Genomic DNA, 19,205 nt, shown 5'->3' with positions numbered 1-19,205 from the left:
TTAGGCTGTTAAGTTTGAGAGGAGTTTTTACAGCAATCACAAATCAACCCACAGAATGTATACAGGGTTTAGTATGTGCTTGGCATGGCTGTAACTTTGAAAGTTTTAACTCGAGTACCTCTTACACTTGACCTTGACTGTACACCAGCACCCTCAGTTTACAGAGGAACTGGAGATGTAGGCAAGTGAGTACTTTTTCTGGGCCATGTGGTAAGTGATGGGCTAGGATTTTTTTCCCCCCACAGGTATATAAACTATTTATTAACAGCAAAGGCCCAAAGACTCATTTCTTCTTGGATACACCCACAGTACGGCCCCTGCGGCCAGTGGTCTTGGTGTGCTGACTGTGGACACAAAGGCCCCAAAAGTGGCACCGCCCCTTACGGGCTCAGACTTTCCTCAGCCACTCCAGGTCCTCACGCAGCTTGTTGTCTAGACCGTTGGCCAGAACCTGGCTGTACGTTCCATCCTTCACATCCTTCTGTGGGATCTTGTACTGTCGTGGGTTCTCCATGATGGTGATCACATGTTCCACCTCATCCTCTGTGAGCTCCCCAGCCCTCTCAGTGAGGTCAATGCCCGCTTTCCTCAACACCACATGAGCATGTCTCTGCCCCACACCCCTAATGGCAGTGATGGCGAAGGCTATTTTCCGCCGCCCATCGATGTTGGTGTTGAGGACTCGCAGGATGTGCTGGAACTTCTCAGGGATCACTAAACACATGGCGGCCGCACAGGCGGTGGTGTGTAGGCTTCCTGTGGAAGCTGGGCTAGGACTTGGATGGCTTATCTAGAGTCTGTGTTCTAAACCCCATCCCCCAGTGGCTCTCTGCTGATTTCCTTTTTGGAGAGACCGCTCAGCAGTTAAGAGCATTGGCTGCTCTTCCAGAGGTCCCCAGGTTCAGTTCCCAACACACACGTGGCCGCTCACAGCCCTCTGTGATTCCAGCCCAGGAAACGCAGTGCCCTCTTCTGGCATCTGTGGGTACCAAATGCAGACGGTACTCAGGCATCCATGAAGGCAGAATAGCCATACACATAAAGAGAATTTAAAACCATAAATAACTTTCATGGTCAGTAAATACCAAGCTAGCCAGGCAAAACAGTGCGTTCTTATAATTGTAGCACTCTGCAGGCTATGTAGGTAGATTTCAAGTTTGAGGCCAGCCTAGGCTACATAGTGAGACTCTTTCTCACCATGCACCAAGGATGCTGAAACTGTCCCTGGAAACCATGATTTGAATATCTCAGGTAGCAGCACTCCTTCCACTGTGGGAATTACTTTCAGGGGATATATATATTATATATAATAATTATATGTAGAATTATTATATATAAATGTTAATATATAATGTTTATTAATGTTCAGTTATTGGTAAAACTTTAAATAGTAGTAACTTAGGAGTGAACCTCAAACTCAGGATCCTCCTGCCTCAGCCTCCTAAGTTCTGTGATTACATTTGAGTGCTACACGCCTGGTGGCGACACTATTTAATCAGATTGTTGGACAGTCTGCAGAAAAGTCTGCCGTTTTGGTCACTAGATAGACGTCATAGGCTAGAGATTGCTCACGAATGGAACCACTTAAATCCAGATACCAAAACAGACTTTCGGGGTTGGGGATTTAGCTCAGTGGTAGAGCGCTTGCCTAGGAAGCGCAAGGCCCTGGGTTCGGTCCCCAGCTCCGGGAAAAAAAAAAAAAAGAACCAAAAAAAAAACAAAACAAAACAGACTTTCAAGGTTTTGCCTCAGACCCTCAAGTAGTAAATCCCTAAACCACGGCCCCGGAATCTGTCTTCTGTCTTCTGTGTGGCTCTGATGGTAGACCAGGGTACCCAGAACCTAACTCCATTTCTCCTTATCCATATTGACAGCTCTGTCAAATCCTGGACCAACTTCCAACCAAGCTAAGGCTAAAGAATCCTCTGGTAAACATTTGGGAATCCCTGGCACTTGGCCAGCTTACAATTTTATCTTTGGGCTCATTCATTCTATATATTCGGTATGGATTCATTCTATATATTCGGTATGGAGACTCATTCATCTTCCCGTGGTGGCAGGGTGGTGGCAGGGTGTACTGCCATGCCGTGCCTCCTTCTTCAACACTGAAGGCTTCATTCCTGCACCTGTTTGGAGGTATTGACTGCTGACACTCACAGGTGAAATACCCGGAAGTCATCTCCATATGTAAAGTGTGTGCAGTCTCTCTCCGACGAGGATTTACCAGATTCAACATGCTGGTCTCAGGTGAGACACTTCCAAAGAGCTGTTCTGTGAGACTCACCTGAGATTCTTGTTGGCTCTGACTGACACCCAATCTCTTCCCCGTCCCTCTGCTCCTTTGTGTGTATCCCATGCCTAACACTTCCCATACTCAGTTTCCAAGAGTGTTTTCTAGGGAACTGACCTCATCATAGCTGCCTGTAGTCAGTATTCTGCTAGTAGCCTTCAGATGAGAGAGCACTAGGAGGCTGTGTTCCAGAGATAGCCAAGGTTTCACCTAGTGCTACTTGGGAATGCCCAAGAGTCACCCAGGTAGTGCTGGCTTTGGAGACATGAAGAGGTCATGAAGAGCAGCTGGTTTGGCACCTTGAGAGGCCATGGAAGGCCATCTGTGAAGGTGCAGCCTCAGTTGTAATTTATGGCCCGGGACTGTGATGGCTGCTGATCAAGGTTCCCTGGTCCCCTTCTTTCTGAGGTGTGTAGGAAGGACAGCCATGATGACCATAACAGAAGCTCCCTCGCTCACCTGACACAGAGCGGCCTGGGAGTTCAGCCAAGCGTCAGTGACAAAGGAAAGAAAAGTCAAGGATTTTTTTCTTGGTAAAGCTTGTGGGAAAGCACTTTTCTTTTCGTCAAGTAGCTGTATGAATTTGACCAGGGAGAGCGGCTGCTGGAGACTCTGGAAGGATGAGGCACTACCCAGAGAAAAGGAGGAGTACGCTGGTGAGCGGCGTGTGGTGGCTCGCTTCTGTAAATCCCAGTACTCGGGAGGCTGAGGTGGGAGAATTGCTGTAAACTAGAGGTCAGCCTAGGCTACACAACGAGACATTGTCTTAACAGAAAAGGAAAAGCAAGAGAAAAAGAAACAAAACAGAATGAGGCAAACATAGGCACGAGGAAAGACGTCTTGCCACGCCACGTTCCATGTCCCGACTGTCCCGTGATTTTTTTTTTCTCACCAACCCTTCATTCTCTGAGCTTCCAGAACGTCCCAGAAGTTGTCTGTCTGTCCATCTGTCTGTTTCCCCTTCTCCCCACTGCCCAGTTCTAGAAGTTCAACCAACCCAGAGTTCTGCCACCCAAGATGGCCTCTTCCCTTGATGAGCATCGGGGGTGTTCTCCGTCCCCTTAGTTGTGTTGGACTCGCTTGTGTGGAACTGCATGAAATGTGAGGCTGCGGTCGCAGCCGTCCGACGATGAGGGAAACGGTGGGAAGCCAGGCCCCGGTGGCTTGCCTCATTAGGACGGAGGTGCTGAGAGACACGTCTTTACCAACAGTGACCCACAGCCCCTCCAGCAACTGCTTAGAGGCAGCAGTGCTCATCCCTCCCAAGGAGGCCATGAGAGCAGCCTGCCCTGCCTTGCTGTTGGTCAGTGCTGACCCAGGCCGGGCTGGGCATGGTGACACGAGGTGTTTATGATTCTTCACCGCTTCTTTCAGAACTCTATCCCTGGCTTCACTCAGTGTGTACCACCTCATTCTTGTACTAAGTCCCTTATTCCCAATACCTGATTGGCTGGCACACAGGTTCTGTTCCCATGGGTGCTGACCAATGCAGCTAGAATTGGGTAGGTCCTGCACCAGGCCCTCTGTATCCGTTGTGCCTCCGCACCAGCTGCCTCCTTTCTGTGTGGTGGTGGAAAGGTGCACAGCCCAAGTCCCTCCTTCCTGACCTCTGCTGCTTCACTTCCAGACTGTTTCCTGTTCTGTCCGGCAGGTGGCCTGAAGAAGTGACACAGGCTGGCACCCAGCTAGGGCTAATGTTAGGAAGAGTTTCCTGTTTGTGATTTCCAGTTAGAAAATGCAACCAGGGCCCTGGGGATATATATATATATATATATATATATATATATATATATATTTGGCATATTATATATATATAATTTTTCATAAAAGTGATACACATTTTTAATCCCAGCACTCGGGAGGCAGAGGCAGGCAGATCTACAGGCAGATCAAAGCTAGCTTGGTCTACAGAGTGAGTTCCAAGACAGCCAGAACTACTCAAAACAAAACAAAAATAAACAAACTAAAAACCTAAAAGAAGAAGGGAGGGGGAAAGAAGGAAGGAAGGAAGGAAGGAAGGAAGGAAGGAAGGAAGGAAGGAAGGAAGGAAGGAGGAAGCAAGCCTATACCCTCAATGAGCACTGGGTATAGAGGGTAAAATCATGGCATCTTGGGCTTGGACGCAACCTAATAGATTTTCTCGTGGGGACACTGAACCTGGTTTGTCTCCATCTGTCCTTTCCGGCTTCAGTTAGCTGGGACATCAAGGCCATTGTCACTGACCAGTGTCTTCGAGTGATGGCCTCCCTCATGCCTGGCTCTCCCTGCTCATGACTGCTCCGGCACTGCTCACAGTGGGGTTGGCCTACACTGACAAATGTCAGACTCCTGGAGTGAACGGCATTAGACGGTCCAGTCTCGAGCATCCGTCTCCATACCCAGACTCTGCAATGATTTAGAAAACAGGGTGCGGTAAAGGCCTGTGTTTGTTATGTAGCTGGTTAGCTAGCTAATGGCTAGCTTTGATTTGAGATAGGATCTTGTAGCCCACAGTGGCCTCACACTCAGTAAGAATGACACTGGACTCCCCACCTCCTCAGTCATTTCACACCCAGTTCACACAGTGCTGGGGGTGGGGATCACACCCAGACCTTGGCACATGCAAGGCAGGTACTCCACCCACTAAGCTCTATCCTTAGACCCTGTGCTGAGAGAGAGAGAGAGAGAGAGAGAGAGAGAGAGAGAGAGAGAGAGAGAGAGAGAGAATATGGCGGAAGAGGGACCTCGATCCCTTGGAGCTGGAGTTGTCGCTGGTCGTGAGCTGCCTGGGTGCTGGGAACCAAATTCAAGTTCTCCAGAAGAACACACATGCTCTTGACCCCTGGGCCACCTCTGCAGCTTAATTTATTTTTAAGCTGAAGAAAGAACTAGGGTGCAGTTTGGCTGTAGTCCCAGAGCTTAGCTATGTGAGGCCCTGGGTTCTGTCCCCAGCACTAGATCAAGGGAGAAAGCAGGGAGGAGGATGGAGAGGTGAGTCCCCTGGGACATTTCCTCATTGTCTCCTCTCTTCCATTTTGATTTCAGTGCCTTTCCTCTGCCTGGCCCTTCTCCATGCCTCATGTGCCCATCTCGGGGCAGTGCCCTCTCCAGGACCCCCTGCCACTGGGTACCTTAGAATGGCACCATTTCGAGAGGGCGCTGAGGGAAGCCCAAGGCTTTAGATACCTCATCATGGAGTAGCATCCATCTCGGCTGGCAGCTCTGCTAGCACCACAGAGAACCCAAAGGATCAGGAAGAGGGGACAGGAACCAGTGGGGGCCACGGAACCCCAAAATGGTGAGCCTGGGGATGCACAACCCACAGGCCTTTCGTGGAGCGCTTTGGTGACTGTTTAGCTCTAAGCAGTCTTGGGAAATCCTCTGATCGCTCTGCTTGTCCCTAACAGCACTCACGCAGGGCCGCGCAGGGTTTGAACAGAGGGAGGGGCTCGTGAAGACTAGAGGCTGTGCTCAGAGCAGCAGGCAGCATCCTCCACACCCCGTGTCCCCAGCATAGCCCTCCCGTCCACCCTGTCAGCTGCCTGACCCACAAGGCAGCTGGGCGGTGTTGACAGAGCTGAGGCTGAGCACTGTGGGCTTCCACTCCTCCCCCCTGACCATCCCAGAAAGAGGCTGGACCAAGGAGAGCGGGAAGCCCCACTTACTGAGCAGGTGTCTGCAGGCCTGTTTTGGCTGTTTACTCTGCTAAATGCTCATCTGTGTCAGTGAAAAGGGAACACACACATGCTTTTTTTTCTATCCCTGATACATATCCTGGGAAGTAAGCAGTTGAAGTGAGTTTGTTTCTTACTATTAAAAAAAAAAATTAAGTCTTTTGAATATTTTCTTCAATTAAGTAATATATTACTAAGAGTCACATTATTTTTATAAAAAGTTCATTATTTATTTAGTAGTTGCTTTGTTTGCTTTTGAGACAGAAAGCTCCTGTGGCTTCTCTCACTCCACCTGCCCCTCTCAGAATCCCCTTCCTGTGCTGGATCTCCCTCACTCTCTTTTCTTTGGACACATCTAACAATGTCTGACCTAGTGCTGCACTGTTTTCTTCATCAAAACAGAACTGTACTTACATGGTTTTGTATGACGTGCTGCAAAAGAAAATTTGCATTTGTGATTATAATTGAGTGAAAATTAAATGACTACATTTGACCTTCTTTTATTATATACACACATATACACGTGTGCACACACATGTGTATTTCTTGACAGCTTGTTTTTTGTTTTGTTTGTTTTGGAGACAGGCTCCTTAGGTAGCCCAGGCTGGTCTGGAAAGCACTATGGTTAAGGCTGACTTGACCTCATGAATGTCTTGACTTAGCCTCCATGTGCTGGGATATCCAGCTTGATATGAACACTATAAATATATTTCCCACCATTTTATATGTTGGTTGTGGTGAATTTTGCCATGAAAAGGCTTTATTTGTTTGCCTTGGAGTGTGCTTGAAAATGTATATGCCATCTGGGGTGATGTGATGATTTTTTTTTTATTCATTTATTATATATAAGTACACTGTAGCTGTCTTCAGATACACCAGAAGAGGGCATCGGATCTCTTTACAGATGGTTGTGAGCCACCATGTGGTTGCTGGGAATTGAACTCAGGACCTCTGGAAGAGCAGTCAGTGCTCTTAACCGCTGAGCCATCTCTCCAGCCCCGATGATTTTTTTTTTTTAAGTGAATTTTATTTTACGCAGACACAGAGTGGCTCTCCAGTTTCTAGGCACTGTGGAAACTCATGTCCGCTTTGTACATTTCAGAGACAAACAAATCGAACTGTGGGACTGTCAATTCTTTGCTATTCTGGAAAAAATGAAAAAGGATGGGCCTCGCAGGTGTCCTCTGTGAGCTCAGCAGGGCAGCACTAAACCCTACCACTGAGACCCTGAAGGACAGCACAGAGTGAGCTTGGGCCTGAAATGGCTCCCTCCCTCGGGGTTGCTGATTGCTCAGACTTATGGTTCTCAAGCCTTGTTCCAGGGAGCTTTTGTGGTTTAAATCAATGTGCTTCTGGGAATCAGCCCTATTATTTCCTAGTTTACATTAACAGCCTCCCTCTTCCACCGCTGTCACAGAATGCCCTTTGTCCTACAGCACAATGCTAGTCTTTTCAGGGATCTCTGAGCGCTTTCTAATTAGGACCCACAACCTCAGGCCAGAGGAGAGAGTGAAGCCTGGAGACAGGGACAGAGCTGCCCCTTGGTCACAACAGAGAGGAGCCCAAGTTCAGCTGTTCCTCAGGAGCAGCCTACACCGCCTCTTAGACCACCGGGTCCGCAGCAGAGGACAATGTGTTCTGGTGTGCAGCTTAGGATCAGCTGCTATTGGCTTGGACTGAGTGGAGCAATACCCAGAAAAGAGCTGGGTAATAATAGCTCTCACACGGCTAGTCCAGTTGTCAAGCCTAGCCTGGAGGACCAGAAACTACATCAAGCCCGTCTGAATATGACTTCTAAGTAATGAAATATCGTCAACAGCCCTGTTCTATGTCACACACACACACACACACACACACACACACACACACACACACACGGACACCGAATGTGCAAAGCAGCACACTCAGCAGCTCTGTGGGGACAGCCTAGGAAAGGACACCGTGACATGAGAAGGGAGGATGAAGGCCAGGCAGCACCAGCCTGGGGTCTTCCCAGGGTGGCCTCTGAAAGGACGCTGGGTTCAGTAGAGACAAGATTGCTGCACTGTGCTGGGGAGATCTGGAGGGGAAAGTTCCTGCACACCGAGACCCACATGATACAAGGAACAGAGATGTGCACTGTTCTGGGGTTCTGTGAAAGAGCTGAGAGTCAACATGTCACGAGTGGCCACGGTCCGCCCACCACTGTTGTGTCACACATGCCACATCTATCTCATGTTTCTCAGGGTCGGGGACGTTATAGTGCTGGTGGCTGTTTTTCCTTCTTGGCCTTCTTGCTGTAAACCCCTCCCCCTTCTTCCATGTTTCTCTCCGACTGTGGAAGACCTGCTGCTGGAGACTGCTGCCTGTCTGCCCAGGGCACGGGCGTTTTGCTTCAGTACAATACACCCAGGCTATACCCAGGCTATACCCAGGCTATCCAGGAAGGCCTGGGCAGGACCAGTGCTGGGCAGCCATCTGCTCCAGGGCAGATAACAGGAGCCTGGGCCCTGGTTCCCTGCTACTGTGCTAGCTACAGAGAGAGCCAACGCTCTGCAGAGAGAGCCAACGCTCTGCAGAAGCTGCAGGTGAAAGTAGGTGGCTCCGGGGTGTGAGGAGGAGGGCAGCGATTGGGTAAGCACAGATGTGAGCCTTGGGAATCTAATGCCTCTCATCAGTTCTCAAGGCCAGGCTTGCCGTGACAGGCAAAGCCATGGTGTAACCTCCTCTCCTTTCTTGTCCCTGATATTTTCTTTTCTCCACTGGATCTTCCGAGTGACGGTTGATTTACCTTCTTGGTTGATACTGTCCTCATGCCTCCCTAGACTTGAGCACCATGGATGAACAGAAGCCCTGATGTCAGGCATTCCCTCTGACACCTGTTCATATGAGGGCCTCAGTCAATTCATGAGAACATGGCTGGACACACAAAGACTATATACGTTCTACCTGCTGACCAGCGGGATGCTGTTGCTGGAGGGAAGTGAGGTTTAGGGGCATGAATCAACAAGCAACAGCGCTTGCTGTTTCTCTTGGCTATGGTTTTGTGAGTGTGTGTGTGTGTGTGTGTGTGTGTGTGTGTGTGTGTGTGTGTGCCTGTGTCTGGGTGTGTGAGTGTATGTGTGCCTGTGTGTGTGTGTGGATACACAGGCCAAAGGCCAATGCCTTCACTCTCACCTTAGTTTTAAAGATAGGGCCTCTCAGTGAAACTGGAACTTAATAATTGGCTGGCTGGCCAGTAAACCCCAGGGCCCCTCTCAGCTCTATGTCCATGTACTGGGATCTCAGACATTTCCTGTAGACCTGGTTTTTTGGTTCTTTGGGGTTTTTTTTTTTGTTTTGTTTTGTTTTTTGTGGATGCCGGGGATCTGAATTCAGGCTCATGTTGCTGTGTGGCCAGCACTTTGATGGAGCCATTTCCCTAGCCCCTTTGCCACCTCTTTATTGATGGAGACATTTCCCCAGCCCCCTTTGCCACCTCTTTTGCTCTTTCCTTTCAACAAGGCCTCATTCCGGAATCTAGGCTGGTTTCCCAGTCCTGCTTCTGTGGAGTGCTGTGTACAGGTGTACACGATCACGTCTGACTTAAAGGGAAAATGTTCTTGTAAACATTAGCTTCACAATTGGCGAAAGCCTTCCCACTTCAGACCCAGACCAGTACACTAGGACCACGCTGGCCTCTCTGACATCTGTGGGTCATGCACTCGTCTTTACACCGTGTAACTGAGGAGAGTAACGGGCCCCTCACTCAGGACAGAGTGGCCAGCATGAGAGAGGACGGAGAGGCAGAGGAGCATGTTCCCACTCACAGGAAACTGGAACGTTAGGAATCACTTTGCCCAGTGAGGCCAACCTCATGGGCCAGGTAGCCTGACAAGAGTGAATGAAAGAGGGGTTGGGGATTTAGCTCAGCAGTAGAGCGCTTGCCTAGTGAGCGCAAGGCCCTGGGTTCGGTCCCCAGCTCCGGGGGGGGGGGGAGTGAATGAAAGAGGCCCTGGAGGAACATGGGGAAGCGATGTGGATAGACAGCTTTTTCTGAGCTGGAAGAGTTGAACAAGGACAACATAGCGTGTGCACAAGGCACACACAGAATGTTCAGGATGCTTCTTTTCTGCAGCCGGGGTTATGCACAGGGGCGTCAACAGCCTAATGTGGCTGCCAGGACAGCTAGTGTCTAGGTGTGCAGGGTCTTTGGGTGACATTAGGAATTTAATGGGCAGAATGGCCCTCCTCCTAAATTGGGATGGATTGGGAATAGTACTTTGCTTAGAGGAGACTGAAACGAGTGAAAACCAGCACTCCAGGAAGGCGTGAGGCTGTGAAGTGGGGTGCTGGGACAGGGAGGGAGGGAATGCTGTGGACAGCCCCTCACAAGTAGGCCAGCCCCTGCCAGGGTGCCTCTCACTGTGTGAGGAACAGCCTCTCTGCCCTCACTGTAGCTGCCAGGGGCCCTCCTTCCCCCCTCCCTGCAGGGCATTTTCACTGTGCATCTTCTCTCTGTCCTTTTTTCCCTTCTTGGCCACAGCCCTCACCACTTGCTCCAAGTCAGTCTCTCGGGTTATTTATATCTGTCTGGAGGCCAGAGCCCTCTGGAAGGCAGGTGCTTAGTGGGGAGACCACAATTTCCCAGGTGGCCCTGGGCTGTGAGCTGTCAGCTGAAGCCTCCATGTGAACCTGCTGAAGGTATGGGGCCAAGGTCATATAGTCTCTCCGTCTGCCTGAGCTAGCTGGCTAACTCTGCTGGCTGTGGTGGGAAAGGACCTACTACATCTGGCCCTGCTTTTGCTGTGCCCACAGGAAGGCCTGAGGATGGAAAGAGTAAATTCCTCTTTAACCTTGGGTCCTCACTTCGACCAGCACATTCTTCTGAGGCCGAGCTGACCTGCAGCTGATGTTTCTTTCCAGAATGCCTCCTGGGCCACCAGCCCACATGGCCCATGCCATCTTTGTCAGAGGAAGATGACTCAAGGTGAAAACTCTGCTGATCATGTGACTCTTCACAATGCTACACAGCTGAGCATTACTAGCTCCACTCCACGGATGGCACCAAGGGTCAGAGAAGTGTGTCAAGAAGGGAGACTCCAAGACACGCCAGGGACTGGTATCAGATGTTGGTGACATGAGCCACCACACATCCAAGACTCCACGTTTAAGACAATGTTCGCGAGCAGCTAACTACACACACTTCTGGGCAGGAACCTGTCTGGAGAATTTGGCTCAGGCTATTTCTGGGGGTCTCGAGAGGGTAATGGGATTTACACCATGGGACGGCGGGAGTCAGGAGAGACCCCCTGAGAGGTTTTGTAGGAATCTCCATCTCCCTCCTAACCCTCGGATCTAAGGCACGTTAAGACTGCTATGCATGGATTCGATTGCACAGGAGGGGAACCTGCAGCGTGAGGCTGGGTAACACTGAGGCACAGGCTGAGTGTTCCTTTCCAGTGAGCTAAGCTTCACAGCAAGGTACAGCAGCCACCTGGAGAGGCCCACCCAGACCCCACATGTGTGGAGAAATCAGGTTCCGAGGAAGCTGGTTTTCAGCTGTCAAGGCCAGAGGAGGCTTCTCATTAGCACCTGGTTCACACCCTGAGTGAGAAACAAAGTGGCCCTGAACACAAGGAAACTGTCCACTGCTGTACTTCCCGCACCAATGCTGGCCAAGCCTTGGGCATGGTTGAGAACTAGCTGAGTTCACAAACTTGCTGGGACAAAAGCTGCCTAAGCGGCAGTTGGGATGTCTGTGAATTACTTTCCTGCGTAGGGGGAGGAAAGGTGTTCTTCCTTAGTCACTCAGATGTGGGGGCTAAGGGCAGACTTCCATGCCAACCGCCCTCAGTGTGAGCCCAGATGAGTTCCTCAGGACAATGCAATCCTAACCAGGACTAAATCCCAGGAACACAGTAAACATAGACAGACCTTATGATGCCCACATGGTCCTGCGATAGGCTCTTGCAGTGCAACACTGAAGAACTAAGTCGCCAAATAGCCTGTCAGGTCTTGCATCAGGGGAGCTGCTCCCAGCTGTCTTTAAGTAGAGGGACATATGGTCCAAGTGCTCCAAAAGGAGGGGAGGTCAGCAACTGGCCAGTTTCCTAATGCCCATGATCATCTCCTGCTACACACAGGACACCACTAAGATTTCAGAACAAGCACTGTAGACATGGCTGTTAGCAGCTGGGTGCTTTTTCAAAGAATTGAGTTTTCCCAGCATCCACGTAGAGGCCCATAACCACCTGTAACTCCAGCTCCAGGGGATCCTAATGCCCTCCTCAGGCCTCCATAGTACACACGCAATAATAATAATAATAATAATAATAATAATAATAATAATGATAATAACGACTGTAGAAATGCACTTTTGCATCCTTTCCACAATCCTTATCAAAAGGCCAATTCTCTTACACAATAGCCATCAGTATGCTCTAACAGTAGTCTGGAACGCCCTTCCAGTCCCAGCTTCCTAATGATCCCCTTCACCTGCTGCCTGCCCTTGGTGATTGGTGAGGGCAGACAGAGATGGGGAGGAGGGTCATAAGCTTTATCATGTCACTGTCACCACTCAGGCCCCCAACCTCTGCCTGTGCTGCCTGAGAGATGCTGACAGACACAGCACCTGTGCTCCAGAGTTCGGTGGGTGGCAGGCACTTCAGGGACACTGGTGTCCCTTGACAACTCTCAGTCTTAAGACAGACAGGCAGACAGACAGACACACTGTTCTTAATCCTGTAAACAAAACTCTCAAACAAGCTTCAGCAAAACTCACAGATGAATTAGGTATGGCTTTTTTTTTTTTTTTTTTTTGGTTTTTTTTTTCGGAGCTGGGGCCCGAACCCAGGGCCTTGTACTTCCTAGGTAAGCGCTCTACCACTGAGCTAAATCCCCAGCCCCAGGTATGGCTTTTAATCCCAGCACTCAGGAGGCAGAGGCCGGCAGATTTCTGTAAGTTTGAGGCCAGCCTCGTCTGCATAGTAAATTCCTGGACAGCCACAGCTACTCAGAGAAACCTGTCTCAAAAACAAAAAAATAAAGCCAACAACCAAAGCAAACCAACAACAAACCCACAAATCAATCACCTCGAAAGCCAGAGGGTGGGGTAGTCTTACGGTTCTCTCAGGAGGGGGATGGGTGGCTCACATTTCTTATTTTCCCAACTCATAGTATTGTAATTTTACTAAAACAAGCATAGCGGCAACCTGCCACAAAAGACCTACCCTGAAATGGCAAGAAAGTCGTTTCTTGTCAGCAGTATACAAAAGCTAGACTTGTCGACAGGTTCTGTAAAGAGGACAGTCCTCAAACTTATTCCACCAAGCATGGAATTACATAATACACAGGACAAATTTTTTTGCACAACAAACTCGCCCATGTGAGAGAGAATTGTGAGGGGAAATAAATAAATAGGCAGGTATGGAGGGAAGAAAGACTGCAAACGGTTTTGTAGCAAAGTTCTGCAAAGATTTATTTTCTGCATGAGTGTTTTGCCTGCACAGATACATGTGAACCACACACGTGATGTCTGCAGAGGCCAGATCCCCAAAAGCAGGGGCTATCCACCTTGTGGGAACTAAACCCAGGTCCTCTAGAGCAGCCGGTGCTCTTAACCTGAGCCATCTCTCCAGCCCAGCTGTAATAAAGTTTTTAAAAAAGTAAATTCACAATACTTAGGATTTTTTCGGGTCTGTGGAAACCAGTGGTTACAGGTCTTAGTGTTGGGGAGAAAAACATCAGCTGTTCTATTTCCACTCCAATTCCAATAGAAAGCTCCATTGTTTGTAGCAGTTCAGACTGAGCCTCCCCAGGAGGACTGGGCCCAGCAGACAGTGAAATTCACAGCTCTGATTAAGTCTGTGTTCACAGGCAATAGGGAGAGGGTGCATTGCTAGAGAGCTGTTGGTAGCAAGTCTAACCACCTAACTGTTGGACTTCTCACAATACCCCCACCCCATTAATTAGTGGCCATGTGACTGACGGGGGCTCCATCTGCAGCACCGTGGAGAAAGTGGGGCTTTGTTAACCCAACGCGATGTGGAGATACCAGACAAAGCACAGCTGTTGAATTCTCCTGTCATCTATGTGGACTCTCATCTGGAGCTTAAGAGTGAGGCCTCATCTCACTCACACCCTCCCGGCTGCAGCGGGCTGTTTAAATTTAACTGGAATGCGAGAGAAGGCAAGCTTGAGTCCCCTCACACGAGCTACTTACAGACTGAGTAGCGAGTGTGACCAGTGGCCACTGTGGCACATCTACAACATTCCCACCGTGATCCAGGGCTGCTCATGTTCCAGATACCAGCAGGGTCACCTGATTCTCCAGTCTGCTGCAGGTACTGGCACAGAAAGACAAAGGGCCTGGCTGGATCAAGTGAATCATGGGCAGAACCTGAACGGACCGGTCTGGGACCCTCGATGCCTGACCATTCCACCCCAACTCCTCTTTGTAATTCTGTACTGAGGATGGAATCCAGGGTCTCTTGAGTCACGCTCAAGAGTGATGTGACTTCCAGTTGCGAATTACTTGCCACCTACGTTATTCTGAGCTCCATAGGTCACAGAGGGAGCACTCACTTACACTAGAACATAATTCAACAGACCATCAACATCACGATGGAAGCGGTCTGTATGATTTTCTGTGAATATATGCTTTTAAATACTTTAATGATTTATAATATGCAGTGGTAAGAAATCCCAGCTTGGCTAGGGAAACATCTCTCTTTACTCAGTGTAGCTGGAAGAGTGTTGGTCGGAAACCTAAGAACCGATCCAGCCAGCGAGGTTTGTCCCTGTAGTGCCAGCATTTCATAGGTAATGTGGAAGGGTTAGTGGTTCACAGCCAGCCTCAGTCACAAAGGGCTCTGGAGACCTTCTTGGAAAGGAACACAGCAAAGCCAACACTGAAGACAGTGGGGAGGAAAGCAACAGTAGCATCAGTAGTGCTGAGAGTGAGCCCTGCGCTGGCTGCGTGGCAGAAGTGCTCCTGTGTCTACTGCAGCCGCTGTAACACTCAATCCTCCCACCCACGCACAAAGCACAGGAAGTCTCCGTGTTAGGAATGAAGAAAGGGAGGCAGTCATCAGAGGGTAAGGAGTCTCAACTGAGAAAATGCCTTCGTAAGACCCTGCCGTAGAGGGCTGAATTAGTGATTGGTGGGGGAGGGCCAGCTCACTGTGGGTGCTGTCATCCCTGGGACGGTGCTCCTGGGTTCTGTAAGAAAGCAGGCTGAGCAAGCCATGGAGAGCAAGCCAGAAAGCAGCACCCTCCATGGTTTCTGTCAGTCCTACCTCAGGGTTCCTGCCGCGATGGACTTACTACCTTGGCTTCCACCAACAGACTGTGATTCAGAGTAAGCAAGCCAAAACAAACCCATTCCTCTCCAGGTGCTTTGCACCATGGTGTTTCATCACAGCATTTATAACCCTATGACACACAATGCTTAGCTTTCCTAAGGTGACAAACATAGGCAAAGTTTGAATGTGGGCAGTGTAGGTGCAAAGACTATGCCCTCACTCATTAAGTACTAAGAAAAGCAGGTCTGCCTTCTGAGAGGCAGTCAATTACCAAAAAGGGAACCGCCATGCTGATTTCCTACCCAGCATGCTTTTCTTCAATTATCCTTTTCATTCATTAGTGTCAAGTTTATAAACACAATCCTCTCCCTGAGTAACTAACTACTTAAAGGTTGATTAAAAAAAACCCACTACACTGGACATACAGTCAGACAATGCCACTCCTATTCCACTGGACGTACTGAGTCTGGTTTGCTTCAGTTACTTTCACACTCTGAACCATCAGGACCTGCTTTTATTTGTTTTCCAGGCTTGTGTTGGGGTCCGGGGGTCACCACAGTACACAGAATCCAAGAGTTTAGAAAATAGTGTCTTGGGCTGGAGAGATGGCTCAGCCGTTAAGGCTAGGCTCCCAACTAAAAATATAAGAAAATAGTGTCTTACTAGATTTGCATTCTTTCTGGACAATTCTCCGTGCTAGAGACCTGCAACTCACTCTAATATTGACTACTTAAAAGTAAAAAAGAAGGAGGAGAAAAAAAAAAAAAAGACAGGCTGTCTTTAATCCCAGCACTCAGGAGGCAGAGGCAGTCTGAGTCTGCTCTATAATCGAGTGCTAGGACAGCCAGGGCTACACAGAGAGATTGTCAGGCTGGTGACAGAGTAAGTGGGACTTGGGTCCTTGCTCCTTGGTTCAATTTCTGGCATTAAAGATATTTTCCCCCAATTTGTTTTCATCTTTGGTTTTTTTCAGTTACCTAATAAAACTGAATTAGAATGGAGAAACCTAGCCTAATTCAGTCATTTGCAAAGAGGCTAAAGTCTGACTCTACAGAGACACACGCGACTCACCACAGCCCAAAATGGAACATTGACTCAGCTCTTTCCATATCCAGCAAAGGACACGGGCTCCGCATGGGTCTTCCCTGGCACTCTGGCGGCAGTCTCCAGATGCTGACCAAGTGCAGACTGTGCACGGTGTGCAGCTAGGTGGCTGGGGGCGGGGGTCACTTACAGTAGACGTGCACATGCTGTGACAAGCAGAATTGGCTATGCAGAGGGAATATCTCAGAAAGCCAAGTGAACTCGGGAACCTGCTTCTCAGCCCTAGGGCCAATGGGTCAGGAATAAACAAAAACAAAACCCTAAACAGCATTTTAGAAAGTCAAATCCTCTCATGAATCAGGATGACTTTGAAGAGGAAATAGTAAAACACAAGCAGAGAAATTAGGAGATTTATTTACACAGGGAACCCAGGGCTCGCACCCTTAGCAGCCACACTGCACTCAACACCGACGACCACCCGGGCTATGGGCACCTCAGCTCGTCCTGTGATGACCACTAGCGCATGCGGTGTGTGTCCGCATGACTGAAGTAGAAAAAGGGCTTTTCTGGCCAGCCAGAGTCTGTTCCCTGAGCATCCCGGCCGAGGTTACGTCACGGAGATGGCGATGGCCGTGGAGACATCAGGTGTAGAGTCAACACCTCATCTAGAAGAATCTTCCCCTCTACATCAAACAGGAAGACATGTGCGAACCTATTTCAATTGTAGAAAAAAATGTCCACACTAGCCACACACCAGGAAAAACAACACACTATTCATTTCCAACTTTTCTAAGTAGCTGTGAGCTGTTTTGTTTTTTTTTTTTTAAAGACCAAAACAATAAACTAGCATGGCCTTAGGGCAGGAGGTGGGTAAGAGGGACAGCGATGCAGCAGGATGCTGTGCCTGCGGACTCTCCAGCCCTGGACGCCCCGCAGACCGGACAGTACTGTCCTCTGCCTACCTCAGAGCCCAGGTCTGGGCCAGTCAGCACAATGATTCTGGCAGAGACACAGTCAAATTTACCAAAGATCTGTGACTATTCTTAGAAGAAGAAAATCTCACCAACCACAAAGAATAATACAACAAAAATGCTAAGTGTGAGGCGAAGACTGGGTTTAAGAAATAAAAAATAGGGGTTGGGGATTTAGCTCAGTGGTAGAGCGCTTACCTAGGAAGCGCAAGGCCCTGGGTTCGGTCCCCAGCTCCGGAAAAAAAAAAAAAAAAAAAGAAAGAAATAAAAAATAAAAATGCACTTTTTTGGCTAAAAGCCAGGTTATTTCTTACACTAAATTTTTAAGAAGAAAATAATCACCAGAAAGCTACATTACAGAAATCAGTGAGTACTGGGTTCACACTGTAGCATTCACACTTAATGTACACGGGAATAAGATTCTTCCTGTAGCCTGACGGCATGTGGTAGCCGCATGCTTGTGGCACAGCTAAAACCGGGTGTAGGCACCGCGAGGCTGCGGCTGCGGCTGTGGCTGCAAAGGCTGCTGGGCTTGCTGCTGCTGTAGGCGAATCTGCTGGGAATAGGGGTCTTCCAGGGATTTGACAAACACGGTAGTTCTGGGACCCGTCTTCCAGACGATGCCATTGGCATCTCTCACTGATGACTCCACTGTAATGCTGTGCGTTCCAAGGACAGCGAAGTTCAACAGAAACTGAGTGCTGAAGTAATCATTATGTGGCTCGACCCTCTGCTCCATCTCATTGGTCATGCTGTCAACGGGAATCTGGAACACAAGAATTGTTAACCAGCAAGAGCTGCTTACCCAGTGTTCTCCTGGAGCTGGGCCCTGTCTAGGGTGCTGGGAGACACCTGCAGACTAGGACAGGCACAGGAATTCTCATTACAGTTCCAGCATCATCTGACATCCCTCAACCATAACAGGAGCATTCTAAACACAGTCCATACAGCCCACTTAATCAATATTTATAGAGTGGTTAAGGCACCATTAATCAAAGAAAAGGGAAGAGAATGTGGGAATGGAGACTGAGCCTTATCAGAGCAGACAGTGCAGAGAGGAAACACCAAAGAAAACAGAGACCACAGCCACCAGTCCCTCCTCAGCTTCCTACCTAAAGCTGTGATGATGAAATGTATGCATGTGCATGTGTATGCACATGTATGTGTGAGTGTGTGCCCATGCGCACACATGTAGTGGAGGCCATAGGTCAGTGCTGGGTGTTTTTCCTCAACCATTCACCCTCCACCTTTACTTTTTGAGATCGTGTACCAGTGGACTTTGTCTCATGGATGTATTTGGCCAGGGTGGCTGGCCAGCGAGAGTCGGGAATCTGTCTGTCTTCACTCCATCCCTTAGGGTTAGCTTAGTACTTGGGTTGTGGGGATCCAAACCCAGGTCCTCACACTTGCAAGAAGGCACTTTACTCACTGGGCATTCTCTCCAGTCCTGAATGTCCCTTTAAACCTTTATCCCATCTCTTGTTGTTATACACATCTTAGTTCAAACACATCAGACTAATCTGGGGACATAATGTGGATTAAATCACCACAAAATTGTTAAGAAATGTCTGAGCAAAGAGACACTGGTGTCTCCTGGGCACACATGCAAGATGCTGGTTTTGGATAGCAACAGCAACCTGATTGATGCTAGCTCACCTACCTCAGGACATCTAGAGGGAGCAAATTTCCAAGGTTCCCCCGGGACAGGGTGACCTGCACTGTACATTACGTACCGCACGTGGGAGGCAGCACTCCTCCATGAGGAGGTGGAAGGTCTTATAAACAAGGTTGTAGGGCAGGAAGCAGGCATGAGGAGGTGAGAGCCATTGTTTTCCTCGCTCTAGGAGCACAGGGCCAAGCTCTCTTAGTTGCATGGGACTAGGCTGGGTAAGAAACCTGATCAGAAGCACAAGGTCAGATAGTTCTTGCTGTGTGGACCTCAGATAGGTTCCCTACTGCACTAAAGAGTCACAGAATTCATTTT

General features: G+C 49.1%; 1 protein-coding gene and 1 pseudogene across 1 annotated transcript in view; both read right to left on the bottom strand.

The window, feature by feature from the left end:
* Positions 1-244: 244 nt before the first annotated feature.
* LOC116911731 lies at positions 245-724 on the bottom strand (annotated as a pseudogene).
* A 15,920-nt stretch (positions 725-16,644) lies between these two features.
* Positions 16,645-19,205, bottom strand: part of Ints7 (integrator complex subunit 7) — a 54,045-nt gene continuing 51,484 nt past the window's right edge. Inside the window, exon 20 of the mRNA XM_032914808.1 lies at positions 16,645-17,987. Within this exon, the coding sequence (XP_032770699.1) occupies positions 17,691-17,987 (297 nt within the window). The 3' untranslated portion in view covers positions 16,645-17,690. The remainder of the gene's footprint in view (positions 17,988-19,205) is intronic.

The sequence above is a fragment of the Rattus rattus genome, chromosome 10 (assembly GCF_011064425.1).
Source record: "Rattus rattus isolate New Zealand chromosome 10, Rrattus_CSIRO_v1, whole genome shotgun sequence".
Taxonomy (NCBI): Eukaryota; Metazoa; Chordata; class Mammalia; order Rodentia; family Muridae; genus Rattus; species Rattus rattus.
Note: the sequence above shows the minus strand (reverse complement) of the source record. Positions and strands in the feature narration are given on the sequence as shown.